This window comes from Lathamus discolor, chromosome 6 (assembly GCF_037157495.1).
Source record: "Lathamus discolor isolate bLatDis1 chromosome 6, bLatDis1.hap1, whole genome shotgun sequence".
NCBI lineage: Eukaryota > Metazoa > Chordata > Aves > Psittaciformes > Psittacidae > Lathamus > Lathamus discolor.
This window is the reverse complement of record NC_088889.1, coordinates 41442994-41455125: the sequence shown is the minus strand read 5'-3', so window position 1 is coordinate 41455125 and position 12132 is coordinate 41442994. Positions and strand designations below refer to the sequence as shown.

Sequence of the window (12132 nt, the reverse complement as noted above, 5' to 3'; positions counted from 1 at the left end):
TAAAACTGCAGTTTCTCTATTATCATGAGGCTGGCAATTGCTTAGTTCAACACAGGAAGAAAAAGAGATCAGAACACTAGTGTTCTGTTTGTAGAGTTTGGGTTTGAACTTGTGTATCAGAGCTCACTTAATTGTTGCTAAGTCGAAGTGTACATTAGTTTTTAAAAGACTGTGTAGCATGGTGAGTTTGTAATCCTTAAAAACCTGCCAAGTTCCTATTATTATGTTTTAATCACTCACTTTGGAAGTAAATCCTGTTATTTGAATGTTGCAACAAAGGTGCTTATTGGCGATAAAACATTCAATTTAATGATTAGTTTAAGCATACACAAACCGTTTACATAATGAAAATACAAGAAACCTGTCAAACAACAACTAGAAAACAACCTCAAGTCTCACTGATATAATAAAAAGCTTGTGTTGATATAGGTATTTTTTTCATAAGTTTCACATTATTTTTACAATAATTGTTAAAGCACATTTGAGAAAATGTATTTTTGATATCTACATGGGAAAGAAGCTTTTTAATAGAACTAGTTCTGTGATATTTTCCTATATAGTGAAAAAATAATGGTCATTTCATGTGTTAAATGAGAAATATAAAGCAAAAATGAAGGTCAGACTGATTTAGCACATCAAACAGTCTTTGTCAGCCAAGCTTAATATATCCTGAGTTTGTGGAACAAATGAAATTTTGCTGCTATGTTACACTTTGCTTCCAAACAACCATTACAACTGGTTTTATATATTGTGTGAGCATCAGACCATCAAACAGTGCATCTTTACTGACGTGTCGCTGCAGTGATGATCTACAGCAGCAATCTGCCATTTATATAAGGGCAAAATGTGCATCTATATTTAGTTGTGAAATTGGCCTATTATACTCTTGATGTTTACAGAGGCTAACATAAATTAATGATGACAGCTATGAGCAGTGCATTAGTTAAGCAGCAGAGTTTTTACCTTGAACTTGAAGGTTCCAGCTTTAACTTCCAGCATATACTATAAAGCTTTCTTCACATATTAAAGAAATTCTTCCAAAAACATTGCTTTTTTCTTGGACAGCATTGAATGGCTTCATTTTGAGGACTGTCTTAGTGATGATAATTTTAGATAATGGTTTCATTTATACTTTTGGCAAACTTTTGCCCCATGAGAACAGTGATATTTGTGTGGCAAAAATGAATGCCGCTGAAAAGTGTTTGCTCATTGAAGGGGTCTGATTTGACAGACTTTGAACTTAGATGTCAGATATGCCTGGTCTGATGAAAAGAACAGTTTGAGGAAGCAGTAGGCTCGCTAGGTTATGTCCTGCACTTTAACCTGAAAGTCTCTTCATGCAGCTCGTGTCAGAGAAAGTATAGATACTGTGGTAACTATAGATTCCAGTTAACTATGACTACAGATCTGACAAGTATGCAGGTGTTCAAAGGTTCACGGGTTAAAATGCTGAAGTCTTTGATGAATTTTTGATGGATGAATTTTTAATACAGGTCGACCTTTTTCCTTTGAGGCTGCATGCTAGATTAATTGATAAATAGTGAGACTGAGCAATGTTCGGATCTCCTAAGCAAACAAGTAGAATAAATCCATAAAAATCTGCCATCTCACTTCTAAGATGTACTTAAAAAAGAAAGAAGAAGGTAGAATTTATTGTGGTTTTTGATTCTCCCCCGTAACTCTTTTTTTTGAGGTTTTACCCTCACAAAAGTACTCTTCTCTTGTATAACTATTTGTTATTAGTCTTGAAGTTCTTGTACTTTCAGTTCAGAAATAATCTCTGTGAAAAGGAAGTCTATGAATACAACAGTAAAAAAAAAAAAGAGAAAACATCAAGTCAAAAAGTTGTCTCAAAAGAAAAAAATCCCCAAAGATAGCAAATTAAAGGTAAATATATTAACATTCTTTCAGTGTCAATTTTGCAGAACTACTTGACTTAGTCTTAGGAAGTTAGGATATTTTTCTTCTTTTAATTCACGTGTACAGGAATGTTAGCACTCTCTCTTAATTCTTTTGTACTTTTATCTGCTGAAAAAATATCCTGTTTAATGCATATTTGTGAGTTCCCTAGCATAACATTTAGAAAAACAGAATGGTACCAAGAAACCTTGACAATAGAAGGCTTTAGACCTCGCCAATATCATCACCCGTGGTGATGCTTGACTTGCTAGACTGGACTTTTAAACTGCATATCCTGGGTTTACCAGGAGCCGTTTTGCTCCTTCTTAGTAACTGGTGCAAGCTCTGTGTTTTGACTTCCAGTCTGGGCAGAGAGCTGATAACACCGATTGGTTTTAATTGTTGTTAAGTAATGTTTATTCTGGCCAAGGACTTTGTGAGTCTCATGCTCTGCTGGGGACAAGGGGAGGCCAGGAGGAAGCAGAGACAGGACACCTGACCCAAGCTAGCCAAAGAGGTATTCCATACCACAGCACGTCATGCCCAGGGAGGTAACTGGGAGTTACCCAGAAGGGCACGGTCTCTCTTCGGGGGGGTCGAACTCATTCAGCAGTGGTATCGTATTCTCTTGTTATTTTCTCTTATCAATATTGTCATTGGTGGTAGCAGTAGTGATTTGTGTTATACCTTAGTTACTGGGCTGTTCTTATCTCAACCCGTGGGAGTTATATTCTGTTGATTCTCCTCCCCATCCCTCTGGGAGTGGGGAGGGTCGGGGGGGGGTGGGGTGGGGTGTGAGTGGACGAGCTGTGTGGATCGGTTTAAACCACGACACTGCAGTATGTGCAAGTATGTAGTGCAGGTTACTCTGCTTTACTTCCTCCATCTTTCCATCTTTTCCTCAATCTAAATCTTTTTTTTAGTGTGAAAATGTGCAATGCCATGCAGATGAATATCCACTCTGATTGAGAACTAGTCTTGAGATGTCGCTATTAACCAAAAAAACCTAAAGCACAAGAAGAGTAACATAAAAGCAAAATAAAAAATATTCAAAATAATTGGGTCATTTCAATATTCATGCTATTCCATTCCCTGAACTTCTAATTAAGTATAATTTTCCAATGAGATCGGTGAAATTAAACCAGATTTTTATAGTCCAGAACAAGGCCTATGGGTGGCCACCTATAGGTCTATTTGGACATTACCTTAATGAACTGCCCAGGCATTGAGCGAGCTTTTCTATGTATCCATCGTTATAAATGGGTTTAGCTGCCCATGTTGTTTGTACTGGTCAGCTTGAAGCCCCCCAAGCATGTGGCCAAGTGAGGGAATAGGTAATAGATGATTCCTGTAATACATCAGGATGTATAAACATTAGTTAAATTGTCATACTCATCCACTACATTGCATTGATAGAAGTAGAGAAATTAGGTAAGTAGATTATTAAAAAGGGGGAAGTGCTCTAAAGTTGATCTAAATATAAAAATATCCAAAGTATGACAACGCCATGTCATATTAACATAAGGTAAGAACAAGATACGAGGATCTTTCTAGTGTATCTCGTAAAATTGCACAAATTCATACCTGTGGACTCAGGAGCAACATAAATTTATTTCCTTACATAATACTACAGCTAAACTCAGTTCCAAGTAAGCATTCTTCTATATATATTGGAAAAGAGTGTACATGGAAGGCAAGGCCATAAGTAATTGTAAGTATCTTTCAGGGGATTGATGGGATTGGATCACTTAGCTCCAGTCCATTTTTTTGAAACGTATTTGTTGTGTGCTCTAACATTGCACATCTTTTCCATATATCTGATTTCTTTTTTGTGCAATGGATATAACATCTGTGACTATGGGCTTTGGAGAGTTAGGTAATGTTTATAATAGTGGACCTTTTGATCCTTGAATTTAAAAGACCAGACTAATATAAAAATACACACACATGCATATTGTTTCATTCTCTGCAAAGCTTGTTATAAACATTATTAAATACTGTTGAGTGTTATTTTTGTACTGTATCTGGTTTTGCTGCTACTAATCTGTATTGTTCTTAGAGGCTTAAGAAATTTGCTAGTGGTCGATAACAGCTAAATTGACAACTACAAAGCTGTTTAGTATTACAAGAAAAAGTGCTCTGTTCTGGTATACTGTTGCACTTACAAAGTTGCTCCTGAAATCAGGGGGAATTTCAATAGAATTATCAAAAATACTGTGCATCCTGTGTGAGTTTGCCATACTTCTCTGCTTGTAGTTAATGAGAATGAGTAAAAGGTATGAAAGCACATTGCAGACAAGCTATCCTTTGGCTGGTGCCATTATATCTGGAGCTCAGCAGCCTGTCTGTTCCTCAGACCGTGTTTTATGGCCATTTCCCTCAATCCAATCTGTGTTTATAAAAAGTACAATGAGGGTACTATGAAACCTCACTGATTCTGGTCTGTGAGGCTGAGCATGAGGAGACTGACAACTCTGAGAAGCCTGACCTGGGGGGTCTTGCCTGCATTAGGTTTAAGGGAACAGTGTAGGTGAAATGCAATGTGAGCTGCCTTTCTAGAAGTGGATAAGCCTGCAATATATCTGCTTCCAAGCTATATTTTTAAGTTGCAGACAGAAATATTTATTTGTAACCACAACTGTTCACCTGTTTTAATTCAAAATGCAAACTCTTGGAGTTTAATTATTTTACTGATTTTTACCACCCAAACTGAAGACATGGAAGTGAGGTATTGATAACGCTAAAAAATCCTTGCTAATGTAAGTCAACACATCTGTTGATCTGCTGTAACACGTTTGATTGCCATGGTATGCTGCAAAACTTAGGAACTGTGATTGTCCCATCTTTAAAGTGACAGATGATTATCTGTCAGACATGTGGAGGTTCTGGGTGTGCACACAGATATGGATACATATATATGCTTGTGAATGTAAAATAACTAAAATATTGTGACATAAAATATGAAGCAGGTTAAGTTTGGAATGACCACAATGAAATCACAAGTGAGTTATGAGTACCAGTAAAACTTTTATGCAACACCATATTATCATGTCTTCTGCATCTGCTGTGTCTTCTATAGAAAATCTACTTCAGAAATGTTGTGCACATCATTTAAAAATTATATGATAGTATTTATTGTACCCTTTTATCTGTAAAAGGCCCTAAAAGGAAAAATAATACATAATTTACAAACATACTAGCTAAAATAGCATTAGCTTTCTAGCCGTTAAATATCTGGTTTATATGGCTCTGCATCTCAGAATTATAAGAAGCTAGCAGCTGGGAACCTCTTAGTTCTTAGTGAACTATGTATATGGAAACTGTTTGAGAAATATGTTCTTAAGGGAATGCATGAAGTTTCACCATTGTATGATGACATCATCCTTTGATATCATACTGTGATGTGCGTTGATCCAAATATCTGAGCTTCTCCACCGAAGGCAAAGAGGGAGCCATATGCCTTTGGGTATATTTCCCACTGTTGCTTTCTTGTTGGCAGAGTGGATAGCATATGTAGATTTGCGTGTCTGCTGGGGAACCTTCTCTATCATGTAAGAGCTCTTAAATGTGCAATGCTTGCTGTCATGGTGCTTTCTGAATGTTTTTGAAATTCATTTAATAAAGATGGGTGTAGTTTCCCACAGTTGTATTTTTCTCATTAGTAGGAGAGCCTGTGGGTATGCCTAGGTTTTTACAACTTGATACTCTAGCAAATTCATTTGTGTGACCAAGAACCACCTCTAATCCAAAAGCTATCTGACAAGACCCAAGATGTGTTTTGCTCCTATGTCTGTTGTGTTCTGTTGTTAGCTTCACAGCCCTCTTTGCTAGCATCCTCTTGGGGTTATCAGTGCCATCACTTTGCTTTGTTAAGAGCATTTGATGATGAAGCTGATGTTGCCTATCAGAATCACAGGTGCCAGAGAGTATTAACAGTGATGTTTAGGTCATATCTAATGAATTCCTGCATCCTGCTGAGGAAATCACTGCTCCCAAATTAAGGATGCATTGTATCAGCATAACAGCAGTGTCCGACACTACAAGTGTATTTCCTTAGTGGAATTAATGTAGAATAGAAATTAGGACTTCCGTGCACATTTTGTCAGACACTGTTCCTAAATTTAGCTTAATATAGTGATGTCAAGAGAAGAGTGCTACAAGTTACAAAATCCTTGACTCGAGTCGCACAGTGAAGCTCCCACAAATGACAATATACCAAATGGCTGGGAGAAAAAAACATGTTGTTGATAATTCTGTTTCTCAGAGTTTTCTTTTTTTACATCTGTTATATCAGATCCCCAACCCTTGTAATTTGGGTTTTTTTTTTTGTTTGTTTGTTTTTTTCAATATATGTATTTGGCTTTCAAAGGATTCTGTTTACTGACAGAGGTAGACTCACTTTTCAGCTTAACTGATTTCCATTGCACACTTTTAGTGATCCATTAATGCATCATGGAAGTGTACATTGCAGTATATTACACAGTTTTGGCAATCTCCTGAACCCTACACACGACTTCATAAAATGCCGATTCAGTCTTTTGTGTTGCTAAGGAATAGTCTATGATCATTCAATTTCTTACCTTTTTTTTTTCTTGCATAGGGGTATAGTTAGGTGCATTGGAAAGAAGGTGTAAACCTCTCGGTGCAGACTTTCAGATTAGATCTAGAATCTCAGCTCTTATGGATTCCTGAAACTTGATTCAGGGACATGAGGTCCTCAGGCTTGGCTTCTGGAGAAAAAAAGTGTGGTGACAAGTAGTAAAGGCCATTCCCTATGCCATAAAAATGAGCTTTTACTTTGAGCAATTGGGCAGAGACACTTGCCTGTCTTTCCCTTATGTTACTGTCGTGGGAGTTTAAATTATTTAGGGTATCTTACTGCACTGAAATTAATCTGATAGTTCACATCTCACAGAAGTTTAGCTTTCAGGTGTCTGTATGTGCATAAAATACTTCTATTGCCTAACGGACCTTTTGAGGGATTTTACACATCTATGATTGTAGATATTTTAAATTCGAAATTGGACAGAGATGCATCTGCAACAAGCATTGTGGAATCTTATTTTCCAGGTACTTTTCTCCTAAAGTATGACTTACAAATCAAGCTGCTAGTGGTCTATATAGAGTTCCTAAAGACGAGTATGTACTTCAAAGTGGGATTCAATAGGATGCTATACCCTGTGGATAAGGGCATGCTGTTTCCTTCAGTATCTTTATCTCACCATCCCTATTTCTTAGCCAGGCTTTTTTAAATATAATTTCTATTATTGTGGAATTATGTAGGGAATATAATTTGCTAAGCATTCTCAGGGAAGTGTGATGGAGGGATTTTATTTGCGTTTTAAGAGCCCAGCTGATTTGCTCTGTCAAGTCTGAGATGGCAGAGATAGCCATGAAAATGCAGGCGGTTGAGAATACTAAAATAAGGAAACCTTTATATTATTTCCAAATTAGAAAGATACGTATATAGGAATCTCAGAGTCATGGTACTATATTTGTGTGACTAAATGCTAGTGATCTATTTCATATGCCAGAGAGTTTTTGTAGATCTGGCCATTATGATTATTTTGCTGATAAAATGCAGGGTTTCAGGAAGAGCTGTAGAAGCTTGAGAGAAGTATTTGCTGTTCCATTATACACTGTTTGAATTTTAGCTCTATTTTAAGCCAGTTAGTAGTTAATGGAATTGTGGTTGTAGATTCATTAAATAAATAAATAAACAAAGCAAAGGAAAGATAAGAGTTTTCGTGAGGGACGAGAACAGCTTCTACTCACCTTACACAGTGGTTGGCAGACACCAACCCTAGCATCATCACCAACCTCTATGTACCAAGGCAGAGGTATGGGCAAGCTTATCGTATCCTGAGGTGAACACTCTGCTCTAACTTGATTAAAAAAATAAAAAAATATATATATATTAAAAAATGTTTAAATCTCTCATTAAAACAAAGAAGTGATATCTGTGCTTGGTATTATCTACACATTAACTCCTAATCTTTTGGGAAGTGTACTGTACATTTCTTCCCAAAACCATGCAAAAAAAAAAAATCCCTTTTCCCTTGCAAAGCTGTACTATTATATATTGAAACCAACTGAAATTTGAGTTTCCTTTGAATTTTAGAGAAAGTCCAGGAGAAGTCCCCAGTGGCATTCAGCAGTTTTACACCAAGTGAACAAATAGCCCAGGAGTAAAATCAGTTACCTTTAGGTGTTCCTTATGGGTTGCAGCAAGTGATACAGTGATGCAACAGGACTAAACAAACGTCTTTGCATTTCCACCTCTCAGTGTAAAGCGGAAGATCCTTTCTGACCAAAAAGTTGTCAGTCTGACATGAATCTATTAGTGACTTACAGTCAGAAATATGAAGCATATAACAGTATTACCTGCTTGCTCACTCCTCTGACAAAGCTTGCTGTTCCCACAGCAAGGACAGCTGAACAACTCATAGAGACCACCTTCATGAAACCCAAGAAGTTATTATGCCAGACTTAAACTTTTGTGGCTCAGACCTGTTTGGTCAGCTTGGCTGCACTGCAGCCTCTGTCAGAGGTGGCACACACTTCAGTGATCTGCTTCTAACTTCCTTTTCCTAAGAGTCATAATTTGGCACAAATTCAGACAAAAGTGGGTTAGGAAAAGTGATGGCATTTATGCAGATAAACCCCACATGTATACAGCGTTCTTGGGAATCTTTTCTTTCAAATTGCAGCAGAAAAAGGAAGGGCAGGCTAAGCAGAAAGTGGGCTGAAATGAGTTATAATGTTGGCTAGCACTGAAGCTCAAATATTATCATCAGTTTTAATCATTCAAAGACTGGAGTACCATTAAATAGATCCTGAAGTCTGCGCATCCATACACAACAACATTTTGAAAATGTGCTAATTTGCATAGAAGACCATCAGTGAAAAAGCAAATAGGTTAAATGTGAATGCTGATATTGATGAATGTCCTGCTGTTTTTATTTTCTTTCAGTTTACAAGCTCTGAGGAAGGAAAAGTCCAGAGATGCTGCTCGCTCTCGCCGGGGAAAAGAGAATTTTGAATTCTATGAGTTGGCAAAGTTGTTGCCACTGCCTGCAGCCATTACCAGCCAGCTTGACAAGGCATCCATCATCCGACTTACTATTAGCTATCTGAAGATGCGGGACTTTGCTAATCAAGGTGATCCTCCATGGAACTTGAGAATGGAAGGACCTCCACCTAATACATCAGTAAAAGGTATGGAGTAAATATGTTGTATAGTATTGAATATGGCAGCCTTTAGTAACCTCTAAATTGAAATTTTTACCATCATCCTTTCTTCTTTCCCTGCATATCAAATCCTTTAAAGGGATACAAATGTGGAAATCTGAGGTCTGCATGAGAAAGACACCATGTGAAGGTGAAATAAACCTCTTACTTATTTTTTTTTATTTAACAATAAAGCAATTGCTGTAACTATTACAGCTGTAAGCTGGGTGACAGTAAATTGTTTAAAGCTATTTAGCAATTATTGTATTGCATTGTTTAGGATCTTATATAAGGATGTGCTTGAGAGGATCATGGCATTATTCCTTATTAATAAGGACGTAGTCTCTTCATTCGCTGGCTAAACCTTAAAGGTAGAATCATGTATTTCGGAAGTTAGAGAGCAGCACATCCAAATATTTAAATCTTTAGGTTAGAAAGTAGAATTTCATTTATCTTTTTGTAACATGTATAGAAATTGTTTTGACTTCTGAGCCAGTAGGTGTCTATCAACATTTCAACCAAAATAGACTGTTTTCAATATTAAACACTCTTTTCTCACTCAAACAAGCAGTTGGGCAGCAAAATCAATGTTTTAGGCATGAGTTGCCACAAAAGTCAAGTTAATAGAGGAATCAGTTATTTTAGAGGTGAAATAATCCTAAGATAATTGTCTTAAATAGTGTTTTAAAAGACTTGTCTAAACTGGATGTTTTTTTGTAATTTTTTTACTTATTCTACTTGTGCAGATGAGTGTGATCCTGCTGTCTGGTAAGTATTTTAAATTAGGGAGTAAGTTTATTAACGCAACTCAAAGCTACCAAAACCTGGGAATTGTGGTTGTCCTTGCTTTGACAGCACTGAAAAACTACCCTGTCTTATTTTAGGTATCTCGTAGTTTAGAGGAAACTTATTCTGGGAAGAGGCATATGAGAATATAGCTCTTCATATTCCTTTTTTTCCACGTTATGGATCTTAAGCTCTTAACCTATACTAAACTGACTAGATTGAATATAGCATGAGGCAAAAGAAAAAGCCAACTTTAAGGGTGGAGGGAGGAGGGGGATAATAGAATCTTATTTATCAGCCCACAACTGCCAATGAATTGTTACTGGTATTGATGTTGTAAAGGGCTTTTACTTGCCCTTCCATGTAAGGGAACAATATTAGTTAAGGAAAGTTATAATTTTCAGTGGATGAAGTTAGACATGGAAGATAAAAACAAGGGACTTTCGGGCTGATGATTTAGTAGCTGGATATATTTGAGTAATTTCATATATTTCGTTTATATTATCTACCACATCATATATAATTTTCATGGAGAGAAAAAAAAAAAAAGGTAATAATTACATCATCCAGAGCATGAGTATAGCATGGTTTATCATGCTTCTGATATAATATGCAAATGTTTCCCCTTTTTTTCAGGATGAGAGTTTATTCTCAGACAACTAACCAGTTTTTCAAGGCAGATGTAAAATGGACTTTGCTGTACGATCTATGATCTCTCTGTTAAAATAAATAATTCTTCCCCCAGTTCCTGTACCTAACAGACATACAGTGCTTCTACAAGCTGTCCTGTATTGTGGGAAGTCTGATCTCTGCAGATCTCTGTGTATGGTTTCAGGGTATCTGGGATTTGTTTTTCATTATCCTCTTGTTGAATATATACCTGAACACTGAAGCTTCCTTTTTTTGTAAAGATTCTAATGAAGAAAGCAGTTTTAAGGGAGAACAAAGCTGTATTCTTAGACAACATAAATAGTCTTGCCTAGATTAACATGTTTCTTCCTATAAAAAAGACCTCATCAGTCTTTACAAATATGTAAAGGGTGGGTGTCAGGATGATGGAGCTAGGCTTTTTTCAGTGATATCCAGTGATAGGACAAGGGGCAATGGGTGTAAACTGGAGCATAGGAAGTTCCACGTTAACATCAGGAAGAACTTCTTTACTGTAAGAGTGACAGAGCACTGGAACAGGTTGCCCAGGGAGGTTGTGGAGTCTCCTACATTGGAGATATTCAAGGCCCGCCTGGACAAGTTCCTGTGTGATGTACTTTAGGTTACTCTGCTCTTGCAGGGGGGTTGGACTAGATGATCTTTTGAGGTCCCTTCCAACCCTTGGGATTCTGTGATTCTGTGATAGATAAACATTTAATGTCTTTTCACCCTAATTGATGTAGTATTCCTGCTGCTCCACCCATCTGGTGATATAGTTCCTACTCCTACAAGCATAAGGTGCACAGAGGAGCTGGGGAAGGATTTTCGCTTTTTCTTTTTTCCTTTCTCTTTCTTTTTTCCCCCCTGTTTGAGTACTTAGCTTTATACTAAGTAGAACTATATTATTTATGTGTCAGTGTATCAAAATAATGCTTGATGAAACAGTGTTCCATTGTATAAGAATTCCCCATAAGCAGGTTTAACTAAATAGTACAGGTATATTTTATTACTTCACTAGATCTCCTTACATAGAAACTTGTTAACACATTCTGATCAAACATTCATGAAATTACTTCAAAAGAAATTCCTTTTTATTTATTAAAGTTGCTTTTTGCTGCCCTTGAAGAGGTTCATACGGATAAACAAGCTCACATAAATAGCTTGCAGCTTCACGTGAAGTATGGTTTATAATCCTACAATAAAGCACTAGACATTATATTTGTATGTGCACAAGCAATCTCCTGAATAGACTTAAAGGTATTTTGAAAATTATGTGATAGGTACTTAGGTTGTGTAGGCTACTTTTTCTTTTGTTCCTCTCCCTTCCCCCAAATGTGCTGGTCTGCTTGTGCAATAATTAAATTTCAAAGCTTGGTTTTAAATCTCTCCCCCAATATTGTGCAGCATTTTAATAATTTTAAATGGAAGGTCCTTTACTCTGCCCTGTATTTATCACAGCTTTTCTTTAAAGTCTGTAAAGGCGGATGAGTTTATTTTCTTATGTGTATTATGTAATGATCTCTGCAAGTTGTTCTTGCAAATGAACCCTCAGGTAACTGTATATAATAT

General features: G+C 36.7%; 1 protein-coding gene across 9 annotated transcripts in view; it reads left to right on the top strand.

The window, feature by feature from the left end:
- The window catches only part of NPAS3 (neuronal PAS domain protein 3), a 617231-nt gene that overhangs the window by 184048 nt on the left and 421051 nt on the right, over positions 1-12132 (top strand). For 6 of the 9 annotated variants that reach the window (XM_065686336.1, XM_065686334.1, XM_065686341.1 and 3 more), the window contains 2 exons: positions 8873-9117; positions 9230-9280. In XM_065686336.1, coding sequence (XP_065542408.1) covers positions 8873-9117; positions 9230-9280 — 296 coding nt within the window. Of the gene's footprint in view, positions 1-8872; positions 9118-9229; positions 9281-9875; positions 9898-12132 lie in introns of those variants that run through there. The other 3 variants (XM_065686335.1, XM_065686339.1, XM_065686340.1) reach the window with 2 other exon arrangements.